Consider the following 26,750-nt stretch of genomic DNA (forward strand, 5'->3'; position numbering starts at 1 on the left):
CCACCAGGCTCCTCTGTCCATGGGATTTCCCAGGCAAGAATATTGGAATGGGTTGCCATCTTCTCAAGCCAGGTATCAAACCTGCACTTCCTGCTTGACAGGCAGATGCTTTACCACTACCTAGACATATTAAATTCATAGTCAGAAATCTGTGCCTTTATTTCATTTCCAACACAGGCAGTGGGTCAAAATTTTTTTCAGGTGATTTAAATAAACTTTGAATATACAGAAATTGTCTCTGTGATATGAACTCTTCCAGGTTGTTGAAAAAGAGGAAGTACAGTCTAATGCTTTTTGAGACTCTAGTATGGCCTATGGAGAAAGCAATGGCACCCCACTCCAGTACTCTTGCCTGGAAAATCCCATGGACGGAGGAGCCTGGTGGGCCGCTGTCTATGGGGTCGCACAGAGTCGGACATGACTGAAGCGACTTAGCAGCAGTATGGCCTAACCACTAGTGCCACCTGGGAAGCCCTTAATACTAAGAGTAGTGACAAATTATACAATTATAGAAAATCATAGTTTAATTTATAAACACAGATTAAATATCCCAAGTAAAGCATCAGATTTAATCAATTTATTGATAGCAAGAGAACAACAATATGAAAATATATGATTCTTCTGAGGAATGCAAGGAGAGTTCAATTTATAAAGTTTGTCCCAATTAGACACATTAAAGATTCAAGGAAAAAAATTAGATGATCATCAAAATAAATGGAAAATGTTTAATAATTTTCTGTATACTCTTAACAAAGAAGGAAGAGAAGGAAACTTGATGTATAATATAAAACAAAAGCAAAACATACCCAGCAAATATTACCCTTAATATTAAAATTTAGAGCATTTACAATTAAATCCAGAACAAGATGAACATGCCAGATTCTTGCTATTAGATGTATAATTTATTATCATGTTAGCAGATACAAGAAGACCACACAAAGATGTAAGGTCAAACTAAAAGGTAGAAGACATTATCACAATTTGCATATGATAATCCACCTGCACTGAAAATCCAAGAAAATCTACAGGCATGCTTTCAGAACAACTGAGTTCACCAAGGTTGCTGGACGCAAAATAAAGATTATTCCTAAATCTCAGTATATATGGTTGGAGACAGTAATAGAATTTTTAAAAAAAAATCAAGCTCATAGTTGTAATAATACTTCAGATACCTAGAGATGATTTCTAGGTACAGTAAGAGCTGTGCTAGCCTTTAATGGAGATAATTATTAAATGTATTGTATAATATATAAGAAGAATTGAATATTATAGACCTGTGACATTTTTAGTTGGAATAATCAAAATGACAAAAGTAATTTCTCTCTGCTCCACATTGTAAGATATTGTTTATTCCTTAATTAATTTTTAAACTTAGTGTAACTTGCAATAGTGTTTTTCATAGAACTTGATCACTAAAATTCATATGGAGGAATCAAAGCCTATGAAGAGACACTTGGTTCTGAAAAAGAAACAGGAGTGAGCACTTCCTTGATCAGATATCAAAGCATATTACAAAGCTGTAATTATTAAAGAAGTCAGGCATAAATACAAGAATAGTCAAAAAATCAGTAGAACAGCTTAGAGAGCCTGAAAACAGACCAGGCATATAGGTGAATGAAACAACAGAATTAACAAACAGTGGAGAAATAAAGGATTGTTCACTAAATGATGTTAGGACAACTTTCTCTTCTTATGGGAAAAAATCAATTAGGTATTGTTCAAACATCACACTAATAAAGAAAAGTAAATGTAAAATAAAGAGGTAAATGTGAAAAGCAAATGCTTAGAATATTTGTTTTAAAACAAATATAAGTTGTGTTTTTGAGATACCTAGATGGGTAAAAAAAAAGATCTTCATGACCCAAATAATCACGATGGTGTGATCACTGACCTAGAGTCAGACATCCTGGAATGTGAAGTCAAGTGGGCCTTAGAAAGCATCACTACGAACAAAGCTAGTGGAGGTGATGGAATTCCAGTTGAGCTATTTCAAATTCTGAAAGATGATGCTGTGAAAGTGCTGCACTCAATATGCCAGCAAATTTGGAAAACTCAGCAGTGGCCACAGGATTGGAAAAGGTCAGTTTTCATTCCAATCCCAAAGAAAGGCAATGCCAAAGAATGCTCAAACTACCGCACAATTGCACTCATCTCACACACTAGTAAAGTAATGCTCAAAATTCTCCAAGCCAGGCTTCAGCAATATGTGAACCGTGAACTTCCTGATGTTCAAGCTGGTTTTAGAAAAGGCAGAGGAACCAGAGATCAAATTGCCAGTATCTGCTGGATCATTGAAAAAGCAAGAGAGTTCCAGAAAAACATCTATTTCTGCTTTATTGACTATGCCAAAGCCTTTGACTGTGTGGATCACAATAAACTGTGGAAAATTCTGAAAGAGATGGGAATACCAGACCACCTGACTTGCCTCTTGAGAAATCTGTATGCAGGTCAGGAAGCAACAGTTAGAACTGGACATGGAACAACAGACTGGTTCCAAATAGGAAAAGGAGTATGTCAAGGCTGTATATTGTCACCCTGCTTATTTAACTTAAATGCAGAGTACATCATGAGAAACGCTGGACTGGAAGAAACACAAGCTGGAATCAAGATTGCCGGGAGAAATATCAATAACCTCAGATATGCAGATGACACCACCCTTATGGCAGAAAGTGAAGAGGAACTAAAAAGCCTCTTGATGAAGTGGAGAGTGAAAAAGTTAGCTTAAAGCTCAACATTCAGAAAACGAAGATCATGGCATCTGGTCCCATCACTTCATGGGAAATAGATAGAGAAACAGTGGAAACAGTGTCAGACTTTATTTTTCTGGGCTCCAAAATCACTGCAGATGGTGACTGCAGCCATGAAATTAAAAGACGCTTACTCCTTGGAAGGAAAGTTATGACCAGCCTAGATAGCATATTGAAAAGCAGAGACACTACTTTGCCAACAAAGGTTCAAGGCTATGGTTTTTCCTGTGGTCGTTTATGGATGTGAGAATTGGACTGTGAAGAAGGCTGAGCTCCGAAGAATTGATGCTTTTAAACTGTGGTGTTGGAGAAGACTCTTGAGAGTCCCTTGGACTGCAAGGAGATCCAACCAGTCCATTCTGAAGGAGATCAGCCCTGGGATTTCTTTGGAAGGAATGATGCTAAAGCTGAAACTCCAGTACTTTGGCCACCTCATGCAAAGAGTTGACTCATTGGAAAAGACCCTGATGCTGCGAGGGATTGGGGGCAGGAGGAGAAGGGGACGACAGAGGATGAGATGGCTGGATGGCATCACTGACTCGATGGACGTGAGTCTGAATGAACTCCGGGAGTTGGTGATGGACAGCAAGGCCTGGCATGCTGCAGTTCATGGGGTCGCAAAGAGTCAGACACAACTGAGCGACTGAACTGAACTGAACTGAGATGGGTAAAATCTTCCTTAAGTAAAGTTTAAAAAGCACATATCTTAAAGGAATATATTTGAGAAAATTTGACTGTATCAAGATGATATATTTTTCATGATGGAAAACAGTGTCAGTGGCTCAGTAGTGTCTGACTTTTTGCAACCCTATGGACTATAGCCCACCAGGCTCCTCTGTCCATGGGATTTTCCAGGCAAGCATACTGGTGTGGGTTGCCATTTCCTCCTCCAGGGGATCTTCCCTACCCAGGGATCAAACCCATATCTCTTATGTCTCCTGCATTGGCAGGCAGGTTCTTTACCATGCTCGCATCACCTGGGAAGCCATGATGGAAGTCAAAACAAAGTTAAAAGAGAAGGGAAAGATTGGAGTAACAATAACCTCAAATAAATGCTTTTCAGAATATTTTTAAACTGGCAAATATTTCTCAAAACTTGAAAAACAAAGGTATGACTAGAGAGTTCATAGGAAGTAAAACTTAAATTTCTGCAAAGCATATGAAAAGATCCCCATGTTTCTGAGTAATTAAGGAAATAGTCCTTGGAAGGATAGTTATGACCAACCTAGATAGCATATTGAAAAGCAGAGACATTACTTTGCCAACAAAGGTCCATCTAGTCAAGGCTATGGTTTTTCAGTGGTCATGTATGGATATGAGAGTTGGAGAAGACTCTTGAGAGTCCCTTGGACTGCAAGGAGATCCAACTAGTTGATCCTAAAGGAGATCAGTCCTGGGTGTTCATTGGAAGGACTGATGCTAAAGCTGAAACTCCAGTACTTTGGCCACCTCATGCAAAGAGTTGTCTCATTGGAAAAGACTCTGATGCTGGGAGGGATTGGGGGCAGGAGGAGAAGGGGACGACAGAGGATGAGATGGCTGGATGGTCTCACCAACTCGATGGACATGAGTTTGAGTAAACTTCGGGAGTTGGTGATGGACAGGGAGGCCTGGCGTGCTGCGATTCATGGGGTGGGAAGAGTCGGACACAGCTGAGTGACTGAACTGAACTGAAGGAAATACACATTGAAACAAGTGGCAATGCCCACCCCCAGGTTATTGAAAAATTTGAGAGTCTAACTTTTCTTAGTTTTTGAGGTTCTTGACAGGAAGAGAGCTATATTAGGATTCACCTTGGTTTTGATCATTTCCTAATTGACCGGTAGGCATTTAGAGGCATCTGCCAGTGGCAGTACAAGTTAGGGGCTGAGGGTAAAAGGACAAATGGAAAAAGAAGATGGGAGTGGTGATTTAGGGGATAAACCAGAAACTGGGAAAGAAAAATGCCAGTGCTGGCCTATTTTTTAGAAAATGGGACCTGATATAAAGCTAGCACCAGATGTATAAAGATTTTTTTTCTTCTGAAATGACCTGAAGAGTGACCGGTGTTTTTAATAAGCACAATCACTGCAGATGGTGACTGTAGCCATGAAATCAGAAGACAATTGGTTCTTGGCAGGAAAGCTATGACAAACTTAGTGTGTTGAAAAGCAGAGACGTTACTCTGCCAACAAAGGTCTGTACAGTCAAGGCTATAGTCTCCCCAGTGGTCAGGGACTATTGTGAGAGCTGAACTGTCAAGAAGGCAGAATGCCAAGGAATTGATACCTTATAACTATGGTGCTGGAGAAGACTCCTAAGAGGACCTTGGACAGCAAGGAGATCAAACCAGTCAATCTTAAGGGAGATCAACCCTGAATATTCACTGGCAGGACTGATGCTGAAGCTGAAGCTCTAATATTTTTGTCACCTGATATGAACCTCTGACTCACTGGAGAAGTCCCTGATGCTAGGAACGATTGAGGGCAGAAGAAGAGGACTACAGAGGATGAGGTGGCTGGATGGCATCACCAATGTGGTGGACATGAACTTGGGCAAACTTTGAGAGATGCTGAGGGACAGGGAGGCCTGGCGTGCTGCAGTCCATGGGGTCGCAGAGAGTTGGACACGACTGGGTGACTGAGCAACAACACTCAAATCTTTTTTTTTTAACACTCAAATCTTGCTGAACTCTTCCCAAGATCCCTACATACTAAAAACAAATGATTAATATAGAGAGCTTCTTCTAGTTGGAGGTCACTTTTAAAAATCACTTTGACTCTTATTTCTTAACTATTTAAAAACTTGCTCTGTGATTACAAAATAAAGCAAAATGAAAGTGAAATGGGATTACATCATGGGTGGAATTTGTAACCAAATTTGCATCATGGGCCTTCAATCTCACCCTGGACAGAGGATATAAAGGATCATTGTAATTTACCCTTTTGCTGAATTGGAGCTTGGGCAAACCTGCTGAGAGAGGGGTTGAGGAAATAATCTTCATTTTTCTTCCAGCCAGAGTGAACAGTTCCATCTCTGGAATGTGGGAGCAAAGCCCTCAGCCAAATGGAGATACCTAAGTTTGGCCTGAGACATTATGATAAAAGTAATCATCGAATGTGTTGAACTCTTCAGCTAGTCTCTGTTTTTGGTGTTTTGCAATGTTCATAGATTTTCGATTAAATAATCAAAGTACTGTCTGATGCAGAGAGGCCTTTTTAAGATTGGCAGACTAAAATCCAGTTAGTTGGACACACTTGCTGCTGCTGCTGCTAAGTCACTTCAGTCGTGTCCGACTCTGTGCGACCCCATAGACGGCAGCCCACCAGGCTCCTCTGTCCCTGGGATTCTCCAGGCAAGAACACTGGAGTGGGTTGCCATTTCCTTCTCCAATGCATGAAAGTGAAAAGTGAAAATGAAGTTGCTCAGTCGTCCCCGACTCTTAGCGACACCAAGGACTGCAGCCTACCAGGCTCCTCCGTCCATGGGATTTTCCAGGCAAGAGTACTGGAGTGGGGTGCCGTTGCCTTCTCTGGGACACACTTGCAGAGTTGTATTTATTAGTGGATAAGGCTGTCATATTTAAACTGCTGACTGTACAGAGACAAGACTCGGCAGTCATGAAGGCTTATGCTCTTTTCTTTTAATATTCCCCAGAGAGCCCTGAAGAATATTGGTATACTGTAACAACTCATTAAAGATCTAACTGACTCTTAGTTCTGTAGCATGTAAGTATGCTCCAACTAAAGAGCCTCTTTTATTCTTTGAAACTAGAGGTATTTCCCTTCCTTCTTCCAAAGTTTCAAGGATATAGAGTTAAAAGCACTGTCCCATAGTCAGAAATTACAAAGTTGACTGAAAAGGATTCAGAAGTTGACATAATTTAATAAAATCCAGTCTGGGAGTTATTTTCCAGAAAATTACCTTTAATATGTTAGAAATGTGAAAGAGATGGAAGCAGTTCCTACATTAAACATTCTTGGAGACACTGTTGGGCAGGAATTTATTTTGTGCCCAGTAGTCTTAAAAGCCATCATCTTAATGATGAAGGTGGAGATAACAAAGGAAAGTGAAGTTTCCTGACTCACAAGATCTGATTTCCTCTATTAGCTGGAAGCATGCATCATTGCAAATTTGTAATTCCTTCATCTCGCTTCTCTGAGTCCTGAAGCAATAGTTACCAGTCTTACCAAAGAGTCCTAATGAGCCACAAAAAGATGGTTAACAAACGTTTCTCCTACAGATTAAGGAACTAGTCAGTGGTAGATGAGTTAAGAATGGTATTCTAGTTCACCTCTTAAATATTTAGGAGTCCCCCTCACCTTAAAATATGTTCATCGTCAAGACAAAAGCAAAATTGCTGCATAATTCTTGGTGACCAATCTAATCCTAAAGGTAACTGTCGCTCTCTGTACTTAAAATGACCTCCATCTGTAACTACCTGGATTGCCTCCAGCATCATCTATAATTTAATTCTATTTTTCCCAGCTCACCTAGAAGAACTCAAAATGAAATGGTGACTTTGGTTTGTGAGGTCAGAATCAATAGCCATTAAGAGAATGAGGAGATTTTTAAATCTAGGGGAAAAGCAAGTACTTAAAATACCCCTTGCATCAGCCTCAAAATTCTTGGTACTGAGACAATGCAGACATGGCAGACTTCATCATGATGCAACAGCTTTTGGCTTCCCCGGTGGTGCTAGCGGTAAAGAACCCACCTGTCTACTCAGGAGACTTATAAGAGATGTGGGTTCAGACCCTGGGCCGGGAAGATCCCCTGGAGGAGGAAATGGCAACCCACACTGGTATTCTTACCTGGAGAATCCCATGGACAGAGGAGCCTGGTGGGCTACAGTCCATAGGGTCGCAAAGAGTTGGACATGACTGAAGCAACTTAGCACGCACACATACAGCTTTAAGGCCTGGAGAGATAGGAGTTAATGCACGAACTGATTGTCAGTAAAAATAAGAGCTAACGTTCAGCTTTCAGAGTGTTTCAGACTTGTGTGGTGCAGTAGGAGAAACCAAGAGACCCAGCAGAACTACTGAAATAGATGAAAGCTGTAGATAAGAAGAAAATTCTGTGTAAGCTAAGTCTGTGAGTTTCTCTAATCATGTCATTGGCATCATGTAAATGCCAGGCACCATTTATATACAGCTTAGATACAGCAGATGTTGGCATTTAAGTATAGGTTGCTCTGAGAGAAAATTGCCCTTGAATGGAAGAGGAAGTATACTGTCAGAGAAAAATGATTTTCTCAGTTAACAGTTATAACCCCAATAATAGAATTGTTGTCAACCAGAGGTTGTGGGGTGGGACAGGAGGAAAGATGTAATGATACCTCAATTCCAATCGAAAAAGGAAAATCAGCTTCAGTTAAATTGCGGATATGTGGGTTGTATACATAGAACCTTCTCCTCCCTCTCTCCTCAAACCTCAAGGCTTCATGTTAAATGGAACAAATCACATCCTTCGTGGTTCTGCTCTGTTTGGTACAGCTGCTTGCTGCAGGTGGTGCCCTAAAAATACATTGTTTGTTTATTTTGCAATAGAGCAGTCTGCAGAGTGGTACCTAAAAGTGCAGCAGCTCCCTTTCCTTTCTGTCAGTGAACCAAATGATGAAAGACTGAGACCCCTGTCAACCTAGCATGAAAGGACCCAAATAAGAGGCACAGGTACTGCCTGAGGCTCTGCTCCTGATGAGTTCCATTTTCTTTGGATTCTTGAAGCAAAGCTGACAAGCAGACTATCTGTCATCAGAGTCTCTGACCGGGTTTCAGTGAAGTAAAGCCAAGCAACACACCACCATTGTTGGGAGAATCATTGTATTTCTCTGGAAATTAATATCTGCAAGCATATGGGGTCTAAAGGGAAGAAAAAAACCTGTAATGGATCACAAAAGGAAAATGAAAGCAAAGATTAATCTTAGGTCAGTGTTTACATAGATGCCTTTCAGTTGAGCCTTCAATGCTTTTTTATTCATTAATTTAAACGATCAAATAATTGTCACAGCCAGACTGACAAGGCACTCAGTTTACTGTTTACTGTTGTTGAACACAAAGCAATAACTTCTATTTGAAAATGTTTTACACATGAGAGTTAAAATAATGATACACAAAATCATATTTTCCTTAATATTATTCTAGACTTTCCCGATTGGATGAAACCATAAAAAGACACTCACCAAAATTTCAAGGTTTGCATGAATTAATTGACATAGAGGGGTCACTAGTGATAATGAGTCATGTCAATCCAACTTTGGCGAGATATTGTTTACTGTAAGAACCTTACTTAATATTAGTGGGATTGTGATGAATAGATTTCACAGTCTGATGGATGATAAAGTAAAATGTTATACTAGAAGGGATTTACTAGAGAAAGCTTGAAAACTATTGACTTAATCAATCAAATATTTCTCTAAAATTCAGTGATATGGAAACGCCCTGGATTATTAACAGGGATGGAGCCATATTTGCAGTTAGCATTAACGCAAACAGTCACATGGGAAAGAACTCCTTCATTAAGTATAATACAATATTATGAATAGTTAGGAGAATAGCAGTGAGAAACATATGGCATGAGAATTGGTTTTGACTCATCGGGTTACTGCTTGAGAGAAATTTAACAATGGGTGGGAGTTGGCACAGATGTAGCCATGGAGCCACGAGGACAGGCCTCTGCACGAAAATAATGACTGGAAATCGTGTACCCAGTCTGGAGGACTGTGTGGGTGGAGAACAGTAGGGCTTAAAATCCTATTTGTAGGACTGGTTTGGAGAGACTATCACAGATGGTTCTTTTTCTACTGTGTAAACAATATTTAGCTTAAGTGTGTTTGCCCATATATTTATTCTTTTTTACTCGAGTATAACATACTAGACAATAAATTATCTCTTGTATTACAGGTATCATTATAAATCATTTTTACATCCTTCTTTTGAGATGACTTGCTGTTATTTAACAACTATAATGCATTCTACTATTATTAACTCTATCACTATGTGTAGAAGTTTCTGTGAAGAAGACATTTCCATTGAAGATGTATTTCTCAAAAATGTGTACCATAATAATTGATCATGACTGGAAAAACATCTTAAAGGCAGTGATGTTATATATGACCAGGGAAGATGGTAGCCTTTGTTGAAGTTCAACAGCTTGTCTTGTTTTCAAAAATACTCCATTTTACTATATTTTCATATACTTATTTCTTTCTGAAATAATTTATGACTATAAAGTTAAATATAAGAAATGGGATTCTACAGGGTTTACTGTATAATACTCTATGGAGGTAATTTCAACTTTAATATTCAAGAAAACCCAATTATTATTGATTTATCATAGGCTATAATCTTCTCTACCATGTTAAATGTATTGGTATTTTTATTCCACGGTGTTTCTAAGCATTCTGATAGATCAAGTGATATAATGTGATAAATCAAGTGATATTATATTATTGCTTTGGGGGTAAGCAAATGCTTCAAACATTACATATAGAAGCAGATACTGCAATCTGATGATAATGGTTGATATGGGATAAAACTTGCCCCTGTGCTGGCTGGTGTGTTGTTACACTAAATAGTATCACACTGGCTTTAAGAATCATGGTTCTATCTGGGGAGTAAGTAAGCTTAGTAGGATTCAGTTCAGTTTTGCACACAGTGCGAGTGAACCTGACAAAATAATAGTGTTCTCCAGAGCAGTGGAAGAAACTGAACTAAGGAGAAAATAAATATACCACCTTTATTGTTTTCAAGGCAATTTCTTAGACATTATCTCATCTAGTTCATAATTACAAAATAGTTTATTATACAGCTGGGTGTAAAATTTAAGGATTGTTACTCCCAGACTGTGAATATTTTACCTGATAGTTCTGAACTTGCATGTAGGAAATACTAGTGGATATTAAAGGCAAGAAAAAAAATCTTAGATTTAATTTGACTTTAGAGACTGTTCAAGTTCTTGTGCTCCGTTTGTTCACAGACTCATGAAACTGCTCACCAGTATACAAGGACACCTTTCAGGAATAAAGCAAAATAAAATAAAGAGCGTGATAACTGATTGTTCAGGGTTTATTTTTACCAAAACTTGATTGACATCTGTGGATAAGACATGAAGGTGTTATGCTCTGAAGTGATTATGTTCAAGTGAATTTGTTATTTTCCAGAGAAATTGAGAGTAGAGTAGAAATTTAAACATGTGCCCATTTCAGAAGTATCCATTGGTCTCGATATTTCTTACTATCAGGGGTAAATCCAGTTGGGGTTCTAAACTTGGTTTGTAGAACATCATTTATGTGTTTTGGAACACTCAGTTGTACCAAGAAATGTCCTTTCCCAATTCTATTTAGGTCTTTCCTGGTGGCTCAGACGGTAAAGAATCTGCCTGAAATGTGGAAGAGACCTGGGATTGATCCCTGGGTTGGGAAGATCCCCTGGAGGAGGGCATGGCAACCCACTCCAGTATTCTTGCCTGGAGAATCCCCGTGGATGGAGGAGCCTGGCGGGCTGCAGTCCATGGGACTGCAAAGAGCCGGACACAACTGAGTGACTAAGCACAATTCTATTCACCACCTTCATTCTACTAATTAAGCAACTTTGTCCATTGGAAAAAATCCCCTGTTTACAGTTGAAATTTGATTCTTCTTCTCATATATTTGTGATGATTTGTATAAACTATTCTGATGTTACAGAAAGACAAATCACATTTATTTCCTTTACTGACAAGCAGGTCTGTGTATCTGAATACCTGGGAGAACGGGAGTTGAAACAGTGTGTTTAATATTTGAAGGCAAGCAGCAAAGCTGTTGAACCATTCTGGGATCTAGGAAAGAAACTGAGTGCTTGTCATTCTGTCCATTTCCATCACACGCAACAAGCCATTTTGTGCTAAAAACTTTTGAACAGTTTTGGACATTGGACTAGAATCAGAAGTTCTACACCAGCTCACTGTTCAATGTGGAGGAATGGTGAACAGTGTTTAAGTACATGAATTCGGTATTTGACCACAGGTTAGTTATGTGAGTAACTCTTCCCTGTAGCTCAAACGGTAAAGAATCTGCCTGCGATGCAGGAGACTAGTGTTTGATCCCAGGGTCAGGAAGATCCTCTGGAGAAGGGAATGGCAATCCACTCCAGTATTTTTTTTTTAATTAATTAATTTATTTTAATTGGAGTCTAATTACTTTACAATATTATGGTGTTTTTTGCCATCAGATCAGATCAGTCGCTCAGTCGTGTGCGACTCTTTGCGACCCCATGAATTGCAGCACGCCAGGCCTCCCTGTCCATCACCAACTCCCGGAGTTCACTGAGACTCACGTCCATCGAGTCAGTGATGCCATCCAGCCGTCTCATCCTCTGTTGTCCCCTTCTTCTCCTGCCCCCATTCCCTCCCAGCATCAGAGTCTTTTCCAATGAGTCAACTCTTCGCATGAGGTGGCCAAAGTACTGGAGTTTCAGCTTCAGCATCATTCCTTCCAAAGAAATCCCAGGACTGATCTCCTTTAGGATCAACTGGTTGGATCTCCTTGCAGTCCAAGGGACTCTCAAGAGTCTCCTCCAACACCACAGTTCAAAAGCATCAATTCTTCGGCGCTCAGCCTTCTTCACAGTCCAACTCTCACATCCATACATGACCACAGGAAAAACCATAGCCTTGACTAGATGAACCTTTGTTGGTTTTTTGCCATACATTGACATAAATCAGCCACCACTCCAGTATTCTTGCCTGGAGAAGTCCATGGACAAAGAAGCCTGGAGGGCTACAGTTCATGGGGTCGCAAAGAGTCAGACACGACTGAGTGACTAACACACACATACACAACTAGTCATATAACTAATGTGTTTGCCCCTGCAGTACAGGAAGGGAAGTGACTCTTAAGGCCCAGAAAGGAATTGGTAGAACAACCAGAACTGTGGTACCATCTTGACCAAGCACCTTGCTTTTCTATGCAATTCATATTTGAGGAATCAGCAATAAAAGGAAAGGGATGGGACTAATATTTCTGGAGAAACTTTTGAAAAACATACCCACCTCTGCCCTGCCTCAGACAAAAAATTTCTAGAAGTATATTATGTTTATAGTAATCTTTTAAACAGCTAGGTAAGTAATTCCTAGTGTCAGCTAGCATTAGCAGTCTGGGCTTTAGGGGAATGTATGGGGGATCCAAGACCGCCCTCTCAGCACTACCTGAGAATTAAATGCCTGCATCTTGTGCTGTGGCTCAGTCTGTAGGGACTGGGGAAGGAAGGGAGGAAAGAAGGAACAGAAAGAAAGAACGAAGAAACCACTGCTTTAGATTAATGGCCTCCAAACATTTTGGCTCCTGCATACCCTGAAATAAATTTTTCAAAATTCCACTTGAAACTATGTGGGCTTGAAACTATCTACATTTGAAATTCATATTTGATATTTTTCATCATTAGTTTAAATGGCTTCAAAAGCACTTTATTTTGGCATAGTATACCTATCAATGTATTTTAAAGATATATTATTTACTCTTATATATCCAGTGGAATTTGAATACTGCTATGATATGTTCACTTTCTTTCATTTAAGAACACATGTACACACTTCTATAATGATGATTATGTAAAAAATAAAATTTCATTTTATGTCCATTTTTGATTAATACTAGAATGGGATGGAGTTTAGCATGAATTCTATTCTAGTTGTTTTTGTATTAGGTATTTATTTATCATAAATATATAATATAAATAAATATTTATTATATATAATACTATAAATATAAATATATTATAGATATTTATGGATAATATATGGATGATGTAAATATAAATATATAAATATATTATAAGTGATATATTACATAATATATTAGGTATATATTTATTTAGGAAAAATATTGTTCTTTCAAAAATAGAGAAGTAGTGAAGGCTTTTTGTTACAATGACATCACTCAACTTCTGCAGGTTCCTTGAAATTGGGTGCCACATTTACATATTTACCTATCATAAGAATTATTTCAAGTAATCTACCAATTGTAAGTCTATGAGGTTTTCCTTCAGTTTTAATGGAAGCAAAGAATTGGAAAGTTCTTGATTTGCAGCAGCAATTTCTGGGAGGTATACAAAGAACACCACCAAGATAAAATAAACAACAATTATACTTATAACTCTTTCTCATAAAGGCACCTAGATTAATCTGATGTATATAAAACTTGTGGGAAATATTTAATTTCAATATATTTGTTGATAAAATATTTTTGTCCATGAAAAGTATGTGCCTCAAGTGTATTTGAATCAAATTATGGAGCTACAGGTTGTGTCCTGTGATTTCCCCTGTGCTTCTGTTTTGAAGCTTCTCTAGAACTCGTTGACAAACAGTGTTCCATATGCTTTCTGCTAGATCTTTGGCTGACTTACCTAACATAGTGATGGGAGATGCATGTCAATTCAGCAGCTTTCCAAGTGCTTCAGTAAGAGAGAAAGTATACAATTTCCTTATTTTTGCTTTTATAAAAAAAGTTTTGATTTTAATATCTGTGTGTTTTGCACCTTTTTTTCTCCCCTGATTTCATTGCACTCAAGCACATTTTAATGAATGCCTTAGAAATGCTGAATCACTGTGCCATTCTCCTGGGTCCCTAGATTGGGGGATAGAGGTGGAGAGGGAGATTTCCAGATATAGATTGCAAGACAGAGCTCCGTATTTACTTCCTAAATATTTGGAGTTGACCAGGTGCTACTACTTTACAGCTGTGAAAGTTAAAATGTTCGTTAACTCTTTCAAAATCAGTAAGTTTAAAAGCAGACTGTGCAAAGCACCGCTGTTAACACTAGTGTTTTTGAAAATCTTAAAGTTTTCTCTGTCAAAGATCGTTTAGGAATCTATTTATCTCTAGATAGGGCTTTGTGTAACTCACTGTCCAAACTGTAACATTTTTTGAGAGTGAAAATAGATACACACACACACAAAAATTATGGAGCTACAGGTTTGGCTAATTAGTTTTTGCAAAATGACAATTTCAGTAACGTAAATGGCCAAATCATTTTTCATTGCATAACAGACATACCAGATCAAACTTACATTTTGTCTTAAAAACACTGTCTTAATTTTTCAGCTCAAATATTTCAAATGTCATCCTTGCACTTCTGAATACAACAATAGCTGAGTATCATCTGCTCACACCATTTTTCCCACTCACTTCTTTGAGATGGTGCAAGTTAACAACTTAGATTTAATATTTGCCATTTTAATAGCAATGTCCAAGGATAAGTGAAAATCAGAATCCAAATCTTTGAAAATCAAGCTTCCATGGATGTGTTTCCAGATTATAGGGGAAAAAACAGCATGAGCAATAAGGCCCTTTACTCTCATATATGCACCACACACTTCAGCAACATTCAGAGAAACAACATGTGCCATTACCAGAACAACCCCAGGTCAACTTGGATAAAGTTTGCATTTAGAATTTTGCAAATTTCTTCACCAGTGTTATTCCTAGGCAAATCCTAGCAAGCCAGATAGCAAATGTATATCATTAACTGGAAACAATTGGAAACATCTGTTGCTGCTGCTGCTAAGTCGCTTCAGTCGTATCCAATTCACGTGTGACCCCGTAGACGGCAGCCCACCAGGCCCCCCGTCCCTGGGATTCTCCAGGCAGAAACACTGGAGTGGGTTGCCATTGCCTTCTCCAAACTCTATCCATTTGAAAGGCACATATTTTACCTTCAAAATTTGTTTCACCATGGTATGTTGAACAATTATTTCCATCATTTCAAGCACTCTACAAAGTTTTATAGAGAATAGATGTAACTGAAGGATAAACTTGGCATTGAACCTATTTTTTTTAGCTATGAACTGTGTACAGGAACCTTTTACAAAGTTTTCTGTGACTTCCCTGCTAATTTGTAGACAGTTTCTAAACCAGTTTTAATGGCTGCGGGAAATAGTAAGCTTATTTATGTTTTTACCAATATCCTCTACTGGTCTCTTAAAAAATTAATAGTCAACTTGCTTAGAAGTGTGTCAGAAGTAAAAGAAATAAAGGAAAACGAAGCCTAGCAATTTTGGTTGGAGAACTTCATGTTAAATTTAGAGATATTGGTCCTTTGGAGGTAGCTAGAGAAGAAAGGGATTTTGTCTTCCAATGAATTATCTGAATATGTTTCAAAATAAAAAGTTACTTCAGTTATTATGATAAAAGTTTCCCTTAGTGGTTCATTTATTTACCTTTCTTTGTAAAACTACTCCCTTTTCATTGTGTTGGTTACAGGAAGTGAGGTGTGTGTGTAATACAAATAGAAGGGGAAAAGGTGGAAGCAGTCACAGATTTCCTCTTCTTGGGCTCTAAAATCACTGTGAATGGTGACTGTAGCCAGGAAATTAGAAGGCGATTACTTCTTGGCAGGAAAGCTATGACAAACCTAGACAGTGTGTTAGAAAGCAAAGACATCACTTTGCCGACAAAGGTCCATGTAGTCAAGGCTATGGTCTTTCCAGTAGTCATGTGCAGATGTAAGAACTGGACAATAAAGAAGGCAGAGTGCCAGAGAATTGATGCTTTTGAACTGGGGTGCTGGAGAAGACTCTTGAGAGTCCCTTGGAAAGCAAGGAGATCAACCAGTCAGTCCTAAAGGAAATCAACCCTGAATATTCTTTGGAAGGACTAATGCTGAATGCTGAAGCTCCAATACTTTGACCATGTGATGCTAAAAACTGACTCTTTGGAAAAGACCCTGAGCTGCCTAAGATTGAAGGCAGAAGGAGAAGAGGGCAACAGAAGATGAGCTGGTTGGATGGCATCACTGATTCAGTGGCCATGAACTTGGGCAAGCTCTGGAAGATGGTGAGGGACAGGGAACCGTTGCATGCTGCAGTCCATGGGGTTATGAAGAGTCAGAAATGACTTGGTGACTGAACAAAACCAAATACAGATGAGGTATATATACCTCCCTTCCCCTCACCCATGGAAGACATAGCTAATTAATAGTGGCATTCTTTGCTACTGAAGAGAAGTCTGAATTCTGGGGTTTCATGAATCTGCTACCCATCAGCTGATGCTGGCATGCTGGTTTAAGTCTGTTTTCCTATCCTTGGTACTGAGAAAAACTTAGATTAGCATGTCTGCCCTCCACATGTACTAGCTAAGAAATCTTGGGAAAGGCTTTGAGTCTGTCCTGCTGCCCTCCCAGGACAGTTATACAAATCAAAAGATTAAATTCCCGTAAATGCATTTTGTAAACCGTACAGTTATAGTCACATTTTCTGAAGAAATCAGGTTCATTGTGTTGTAATGTAAACAGCATCATCTCTTTAGTTCGGCTCCTCCTGGGCTCTTTCCATATGTATTTATTTTATCTATTTTGTAGGTGCAGTTTTAAAAAAAATTTTTGGATTTTATTAAAACTGTGCACACCTGTATTCCCTTTGTACGTGATATCTGATCCTAACTAGAAGAAAATGCTGCTGGAGAAGGAGAACGCTGGAAACCTCACACCTGGCTGATCATTATGATGCTGTGGCAGTCCTTTCTGCTCGGCTGGAGGCTGTGTGATTAATAGCCTCTCTTCCCAATTATGTGGATATTATACTCTTCTTCCTTTGGCTGGAGATGGGAGATATCTTATGAATGTGCAATGCAAATGTGGGCTTTGTGAATGCTAATTTCAAAATCAGCTAGGAGTTGATTGGCAGGAAACCGAACAATGGGGTGACAGGCGTGCCAGGGGTTAGGAATCTGTGAAAGAGAGGCTGAGTGAAGGTGGAGAAAAAGAGCTGGAGAGATTTGGAGTTAATCAAGAGCCGTTGCTGGAACAGCAGCCATTTATGAAAACAGATCTAAGCCGGATATCCTGGAAGAGAGGGTAGCTTCAAAGACAGGTGAAAGAGAAGTGTGGGAGTTTAGCCGACTTCACAAAAAGCAGGACGGAACTAAGAAGCCAAGATGATGCCATAAATGCCACAAACGTATTCTCTGTACCACATTCCCAAAGTGTGTCTGTCTGCCCTGGGTGTGTACCCTGAGGAACCATGCCCATTTCTGACCTTGACAGCCTCAAGGTCATTTGTTTCTCTAGATGCCAGCAGGGAGCATCACTCAGGAAGCGTTCACTGGACTGGACCGAACTAAACATTGGATTGTCAGGAAGATGATTTGAGGAACAGGAGAAGGGGAGAGGCAGAGATTCAAGCCACTGTTTCATCCCTTGTTGTTGTTCGGTCACGAAGTCGTGTCCGACTCTTCGCAACTCCATGGACTGCATGCAGGATGCCTTAAACACGGCAAAAGAAGTGATCAGAATGACTGTAGGAACATTTAGTTGGAAGGCTTCTGCTAACTGGGCAGAGCAAATTGTTCAAGATCAGCCCTGTTTTGGTTTGCATTCTAAAACACCAGTTAAGATGGGCTAGGTTTTCTATATAGCAGATGCTTTCAGCCCAAGGCTGGCTAGGCCATAACAAACCCAAAGACAGAAAGTGTGTGGAAACTTTTCCAAAGAAACTGGCTTGGGCTGCTGACTTACTCTCTCAGGTGATCCAGGCAGCATAGCAAAAGAACTACCCCAGAAGGAAGAGCAGGTGGAAAGGGCAGAGGTGAAGATGCCACATCCTGTGATGACCTGCTCAAACTATTGCTCCAGTCAGCTGGGGGACGTGTAGACAGGAGGATGGAGAACCAGCAGCTTGATATATTGGTCGCATCTGCTCTTAGAGACACTCCATCCATCTTCTCTACACTCTAGCCACTTTGCCTTTACAGATGATTTTTACTTATGTAAAAATATTTTTTTTCTTTGGGCAGTATGTCAGCCTTAGCACATGCTTCCATGTCCAAATGTATTTCCTCAGCAAATTATCTGTGAACCAGAATTTCAGGGCAGTTTAATAAATCTGCGAGTATAGTTTATTCATACACACATTCATTCAAATAACTCTCTAAAATAGTCATATATTTAACTATCCATGCACACAGACTATATGTTTACATCATTCTTGATGATATTTGGAAGTTTTCCAAAAATTATGGATACAGTTAAAAAAAAAGATAAAAAGGGAGTTTCAGGGAAGGAACATTTTCTCTAAAATTCCTCTCTAACATGTAGGAAGACATTTTATCTGTCACTAAATACCAGAAATATTTTACTTTTCCCATATGAGAATGAATGCTTCACCTAAATGAATTTTACATAATGAAATGACTAGTTTCATTCCATCAAATCTCACTTTACTTAAATATAATAAAAATGAACAGTTATAGAATTTAAAACTATCATAGAAGCTTTTTTTTTTTTTAATTAAGAAGTGCTTCAGGTTGGACACATTCAAGGGAGATCACTCAGTGCTTTAGCCAAGAACGTAATTCAAATATTGTGGAAATAATTTATGCTGCTTCTCAAATATTTACAGTTCTTCCTCCTTTCTGGCTGAATTGTGATTGGGTAGGAATCCGTATCTAGTTCTGGACAATGAACTACGAGCAGTGAGCTTCCTCTCTCAAGTAGGAGCATTTTTGTGCCAATGTAGACACTTCAGATCTCTTCCTGCCATCTGGCATGGCAACCATGATGACTGAGATGGTGGCTGTGCTCCTAGCCTTGTTTCCTTAGCGACCAGTGATTGGTAAAACTTCTTGCTCACCCATAAGAATAAACCTTTATGGTTTTTAGTCACAGAAACTTGGGAAGTGTTCATAGCACAACATATATAGTATATAATTATATATGTATATGCATGTTCATATATATTCCTCATTAAAAAATATAATAACTATATATATTAGTTATATAATCTAATACACACACTCATGTACTTTCTTTTGAAATTCCTGAAGAGTTTTATATGAACCAGCTGGTACCATTCTACCCAGAATATTTTATGTCCTGTTATTTAAGAATTGTGAGTTACTGTCATTCTCAAAGTAATTAACTAAAGAAAGGTAAAAAGAAGATTCTACTTGTATTATTTGTTGTTAAAGATTAAGACTGTGCACCTCAACTGAAGATCTATATAGAGTCTAAGAAAATACACATAGATCTGCATACATGATCTGTAATAAGTGGAGACATGTATAATAAAGTTGCCTTAACTTTATGAATCCCACAAAATTACACATTTAGCATTAGCGAAAGTTCTCACGAAAGGAAGGTATTTATCTCTTTATCATAGGAATATAATGTAAAATAATGTTTTATATAACATAGTAATATATTATACAAATGTGTTCTATAAATATACAAAAGCAAAGGAATTATTTATAGCTCCAACTTTCTTCCTGTAGAGGGAGCATTATTTATTGGCAGAATACTATGAAAAATAGGAGTGTGATAATCTAGAAGTAGAATTCATAGAAAAGCTGAATTGTTTTGAAAAAGAGAGACGGTGATAAAAGATGATGGATGGTACCTGGGGGAAATCTAAGAAGAAGATTTTAAGGGAGAAGGGAATTCCCAGAATTAGCAGCATACCCAGAAAGAATCACTCAGTCCACGACATAGCCTGGTTTAACCTGACAAATCCCTGTTAAAAGTGGCGGTGATTAGGAAAAAGCACACAGGCACCTTCTACCTACAGGTTCCAACTGCGTGTGCTGAGTATACACAGAAATAAAACAGTTCGGGAAACACTAGGAGGAGTGGTTGGCTGTCAACACTTACTGCGAGGACAATCTGGAGGGAACTATGAGCCACTTCTATGTACTGGTACTCCAGAAAACACCCTGAGACCGTGATGTAGCGATGGTCTTCTGGGGCCCAGTCTGGGGCAGGAGTCACTGATGTCACCGTACATCCTGGTCCATTCTCCATCCACCAAGATCGGTGCATTGAAATATTAAAAGTCAGGATAAGGTCTGTTTCCTGCAAGAAGGCAATTTATAAGGATGAGAATTACTTCACAAATGTTAGCTTATTTGGACTGATGTGCTTTAGAGTTTCCCATTTTGAAATGTGTTTTTCCCCCTCCCCTTGCTGTATTTTATATGCACAAAGAGCGAGTGTGCTCAGTCGTGTCCAGTTCTTTGAGACCCCATGGACTGTAGCCTGCCAGGCTCCTCTGTCCATGGAATTTTCCAGGCAGGAACACTGGAGTGTGTTTTCATTTTATAGAAAGAAAAGCAGCATCTAAAGCCAAAGTTCCACCTGGAAAATATGTGTCTGTTAATTTCATTTATGAAGGTTTGCCTGACTACAATAATATAAATAAGAGTATTATTAGTAAAACTGTCAGACTTACATTGTTATACTGAAGAATCTTAGCTTTTAGAACTTGTAAATATTACAAAGGGAGTGGTTTTAACTATTTTGTCAACTGAAGTTCATCTTAAAAGTGCTATTTTCCTCTCCCTTAAAATATTTACCTTTTGTACATTTTTTAAGGGGCTTACCTGATGACTCAGACTGTAAAGAATCTGCCTGCAAATGCAGGAGATCCTGGTTTGATCCCTGGGTTGGGAAGATCTCCTGGAGAAGAGAACGGCTCTCCGCTCCAGTATTCTTGCCTGGAGAGTTCCATGGACAGAAGAGCCTGGCAGGTTACAGTCCATGTGGTCACAGAGAGTTGGACACGACTGAAGTGACTAACCGCATTGCACATTTTAAATGTTAAAACTATACATCAGTTTGGCTAAATTTAACATAATATTGTGGTTAGTGGTAAAATATGTAAGACCTTTACTTAATAAAACAGTATAGCTTGCCCCTCCATTATTATTTTAGAAAATCAGGATCTTTTCGATCTTGCCCACTTCCACTATAAAATTGGTCATAATATTTCTTAGAAAATATCATTAGCAAATTATTGAAGGGTGAAGATAGTTAAGTCAACAACTTTAGATGAGGTACAGCCTGTTAGGGGATGTGCAGCTACAAATGGAATGAAGGTAGTGTCTGCGCTACAGAGCTTGAAATCACATACACAAATGTGGAACTACCAGTAGCACAGGGACAAATGTTGTTTTCCAGGAAGAGAATGGTTAGAAGAAATGCATTAGATACATCTTAGTATTTAACAAGTCATGAGGGAAGATGATTTCTAACAGAGAGGTTCAGTGGTGGAAAGGGAATTATTTGTTTCAGTGATAAAGCTGCAAGATAATCATAGATGCCAGCTACTCTCATTCCAAAATGAAGTGCTTAATAGAAAATATTAAGATATGTCCACTTAAACTGAATTTATGAAAGCATTGAACATAACTGATCAGGGAATTTGGGGAGGGGAAAGAGTATTCTTTTAATGTGCCAAGTCGCTTCAGTCATGTCAGACTCTCTGTGACCCTATAGACTATAGTTTGAGCTATGTTATGAGTCTCATCATCTCCATAGAGTGGTGGTAGGGGAGGGGATAATATCTCTTTTCTTCAAGACTATTGAGAAAGGCTTCAAAATGTCCTTGGATCCTGGGAGATACAACAGATTAGTTTCTGACTCAGGCAAGATGAACTTCAAAATAAAGCCCATGACTGGAGCTACCTGTTACATGGTCAAAGAGTCTGGTTTTTATTGCATTAGTTGATTTTTGATGGTGAATCAGTCTAGTATAAATCCCACTTGGTTGTGTTGTGTAGTTATTTTTGTACATTGTTGAATTTTGTTTGAAAACATTTTGTTGAGGATATTTGCATCTATATTTGTAATAGGTATTGATATGTAATTTTCTGTAATGTGGTTATGTGGCTTTGGCATTAGATTAACACCAACTCATAAAATCAGTTAGGAAGTTTTCCATTTGCTTCTATCTTCTAGAACAGACTGCAGAAAATTGAGATAATTTATTTCTTAAATGCTTGGTAGAATTCACCAGTGAACCCCTCTGGGCCTGGGGCTTTCTGTTTTGAAAAGTTATTAATTGATATAAATATTGAATATACATATTTATATTCAGTATATTTAATGGACATAGGCCTGTTTCTTCTTGTGTGACTTTTGGTAGTTTGTGACTTTAGAGAAATGTGTCTGTTTCAGTCTGTTTCATCTAGATTATCAATCTTGTAGACATGGAGTTCAGCTCTGTACTGAAGTCTCTCTTCTCTACTGTAGCAGTGAAAATAAAATTTGTCTTGCCATGTTTAACAAAGGTCCAGTGAATTTTTTTCTTAACAGCTCTCATAGCTTTCTCTTCCTTAATTTGCTCCCATTTCACAAAGTACATAATTCACTAGCTTTTTTTAAGAATAGGTGAGTGACAAAGTCTGAAGTGTTTTTTACCTTAATTTTATATTAATTGACTGATATTTTGGCTGGATGTATTCTTTTTTGTTGAAAATCATTTTCTCTCCGAACTGTGTGGACATTTCTCCATTATGTTCTAGTTTCTGTTATTACAGTTAATAAATCTGATGTCATTTTTTTCCCTGTAATTTTTTTATGTAACCTGTTTTCACTCTTTTGTTCTCTTGTGTCTTTTTGTTTCAAAAAGTGAAATAGTTCAAAAACATCAAAAAGTGTAGAAGATAGTCTGAAAAACCATTATACCCACCACTCAGTTTCATTAAATCTTATATTTGCTTTAAGACATTTCAAATAAAATTTTATACATATAAATGATGCCTCATCTGAGGTCTTCCTAAATATGATTTCCCTCTCTCTCCACAGATAATTACTATCTTGATTTTAGTGTTATTATTCTCATGAAAGTTTTTTGTAGTTTCACTGAATATTTACATATTTATTAATAATATAAAATGAAGGTTTTTTAGGTTTTAAATTGTTTATGTACTCTCATATATTTTGGTTCCATGTTATATTTTTAAGGTTTATTGATATAAAAAAAATTTTAGCTTCAAATCCTGAACTTCAGCAAGATAGTATCTTGATGGGTTTCTTTTGCACTTAGTTTGTAGAGCATCTGGAGGGTCTTTCCATGCAAGAGCCATTTACTTTCATTCTAGAAGTCAACCTACATTATACCTTTAGTGGTTCCCTCCCCTCGACTTTTTCTGTTACTGCAGGAAATTCCTTTCAGACAAATTCCTATCTGTCTTCCAGGATTGATCTCTTACGTTCTTATTTTTTCTCTCCTATTGTTCATATCTTACATTTCTCTTTAGTTTCTTGGAGATTTTCTTTACCAAGTCTTCCCAAACTTATGGAACTATATCTTTAATTTTTAATACTTTGAATTTTCAAGAGCTAATTCTTCTCCAATTATTGTTTTTATATAGTTAATATTCAGAGAAGGCAATGGCACCCCACTCCAGTACTCTTGCCTGGAAAATCCTGTGGACGGCGGAGCCTGGTAGGCTGCAGTCCATGGGGTCGCTAAGAGTCAGACACGACTGAGCCTCTTCCCTTTCACTTTTCTCTTTCACGCATTGGAGAAGGAAATGGCAACCCACTCCAGTACTCTTGCCTGGAGAGTCCCAGGGAAGGGGGAGCCTGGTGGGCTTCCATCAATGGGGTCGCACAGAGTCAAGACACGACTGAAGCAACTTAGCAGCAGCAGCATAGTTAATATTGTTGAATTGTTTCCTGGCTATAACTTTTCTTATCTTCTGCATTCTTAATCTTTTAAATTATGTTTCCTACATTGTTTTAGATTTATCAAAGTTACTTATTTTTACTAAATAAGTAATCAGATAAATAAATAATATTAACAGTAACTATTAAGGATCTATCATGTGCCCTAGGCAATGTTCCTACCTTCATGAGTGTTAATTTTTCAGTGGGTGAAATGGATAACAAATATATAAATGTATGAAAATATGTATGTAATGATTAATATATGCAGAAATATAAACTTAAGTAAAGAAATAGAGTAACAAAGAATTGGGTGCTGGGGGGGGGGAGTGTAATGCAATATTACATACATTAGTAAGAAAAGATATCTCGTTATTTTGTATTTGCACAGGGCTCTGAATGAAGTGTAGGAGTAAAGAGAGCAGGTATGGGACGAGCATTCCAAGCAGAGGGAAGAGCCAGTGGGAACACCCTGAAGATTTTCTATTATGTTTATTTTTTTCTGACTTTCCTATTTGAGCTGTTCCTTAGAACTCTCTCATAAAAGTTCATACCAAAGAGAAACTAAAACTTGATTGGCATTTTGTCATGCATCAGTGGGCTAATCAGCTGGTGTCTTTCACACATGATTACTGGGCACCGCCTTCCAAGTGCTCCGTTTGTAGAGATTGGTATAACTTTGTTCTGGGTCTTCCAGTTTACCTATGGCTACACACCAGAGCACAGCCTTCCTGGGTTGAATGGAGAGGAGCTGATGGTTTTGCTACATAATATGCAGACTTTTTTTTCCACTATACAGCCTTTAATTTAATGCTCATGTATTCAGAAACTTAGCTTGTACCTCCAGTATTCTCGCCTGGAAAATCTCATGGACAGAGGAGCCTGGTGGGCTATAGTCTACGAGATAGCAACCTGTGCTTCAAAGGCGTAACCTATTCAGAGGAGAAGTACGGTTGCATAGACTAAAGGAAGAGCCTTGGGGCAATCTAATTTCCTCTTGAACAGATCATTCAGTTCTTCCCATTTTCAATCCTGGACTTCACATACTCCCCCTCCTTCTAAATCCTGACTTTCCAAAGGGTTCCATGCACACTGGAACCCACTGCATGATCATAAGTTTTAGGTTTTTCCATTTTTCTAAGTCACTTGCTAATCCTCTACTTTCTGTCTTCCCCAAACTGTTGACACTTCTTGTCCATTCTCTTTTTACTGTGTGTTCATCATTTTTTTTTATTCTTTAGTATTATTTGGTGGAGTTTCAGGATGAAATGTAAGTGCATATATTCAACCAACAATCTTAATTGGATAGTTTCTAGAATTAGCTTATATTCTTATTCATTTTCATGTAATTAAACAGAGACCATTTAAACAAAAGGTCTCTGTGTTTGTGTGCATTATTTTAATCACAAAATATAAATTCCTGCTTGTAAAATAGACAATAGAAAGGCCCCCTTGAAGTCCCTTTAAGTGCAACAGAAATTCCTGAGGTGTGAACTGCTGTTCCATGCATAATTGATAGATTATTCAATTCCCATATGCTTTGTAATTTTGTGTTCAAAGTTATAAGGACCTTTGAGACAAAGAATGAGTCTTGCTAGCACAGAATAAGGCATAAAATCGCAACCAATCCATACAACCAAATTTTCTATGGATTCACACTGAAAAACATATAAGATAGGTTCAGAATTGTAAGATTCAAAAAAATTTTTTTACTCTAAAAAGACTTTAATAATTACATGTTCAGATCAGTATAGTGACAAAAATTTCTGTCAGCATATTTATTCATCTCTCTTAGTAACTCTTCAAAAAGTTCAGATTAAAGGACCTCATTATGGTCATGTCATTTTTCAAAATAGCAGGGTCTGATGTGTTGCATGAAAGCTGTTATTAGGCTTATAAAGTTGTTTCTGATGGGGTTGTATGTATTCAGGGCAATGTAAGAAGCCTAATTGCTCAACAAAAAATAAGCAAGCATTTGATAATTAAAAAAAAATAGGTTGACAAGTAAATGAGAAAATGATACTAGTAATGTCTAAGAATTTCAACATAAAGCTAAAATTTGCTTTCATAATTTATGGCATTTGGTGCATAATTTATTCTAATTGTAAGCAACTGATTCTATATTGCAGAAGTTAGAAGGAGAAGGTCAGAGTGATAAGCTTTGAGTTGTAGTTTAAAAAGCCAGAAATATTTTCTTAGATTTTTGGAATTTTCTTACTTAGTTCTTCTTTTTGAATAATAATATTGAAATTTGATTCTCTCCCTGCTATAGATTGCTTAGTTAATGTCTAGAAATCTAGTTATCGGTATTCGAGTTCCAGTTCAGTCGCTCAGCCGTGTCTGACTCTCTGCGACCCTATGAATTGCAGCATGCCAGGCCTCCCTGTCCATCACCAACTCCCGGAGTTTACTCAAACTCATGTCCATCGAGTTGGTGTCAGTATAGTTACTAATAAATATTAATTGTGCAAAATACTCTACCAGGCCATGACGAACAGAAGAGATATAAAATGCAATCTCTAACATTACAGGGCTTATTTTGGAGGATGAGATAGATGGGGATAAAACATAACAATAAAAGGAATAATTTGATAAGTGAGAGATG

The 26,750-nt window shown here is 38.1% G+C and overlaps 1 protein-coding gene across 3 annotated transcripts in view; it reads right to left on the bottom strand.

Moving 5' to 3' along the window:
• NKAIN2 (sodium/potassium transporting ATPase interacting 2) overlaps window positions 1-26,750 on the bottom strand; it is a 1,188,323-nt gene that overhangs the window by 149,513 nt on the left and 1,012,060 nt on the right. For all 3 annotated transcript variants that reach the window (XR_003512549.1, XR_003512550.1, XM_027551078.1), the window contains exon 4: window positions 20,348-20,548. Coding sequence is in view for 1 of the 3 variants with exons in the window: in XM_027551078.1 (XP_027406879.1) it covers window positions 20,348-20,548 (201 nt within the window). In the remaining 2 variants the exon portion in view is untranslated. The remainder of the gene's footprint in view (window positions 1-20,347; window positions 20,549-26,750) is intronic.

Source organism: Bos indicus x Bos taurus, chromosome 9 (assembly GCF_003369695.1).
Source record: "Bos indicus x Bos taurus breed Angus x Brahman F1 hybrid chromosome 9, Bos_hybrid_MaternalHap_v2.0, whole genome shotgun sequence".
NCBI lineage: Eukaryota > Metazoa > Chordata > Mammalia > Artiodactyla > Bovidae > Bos > Bos indicus x Bos taurus.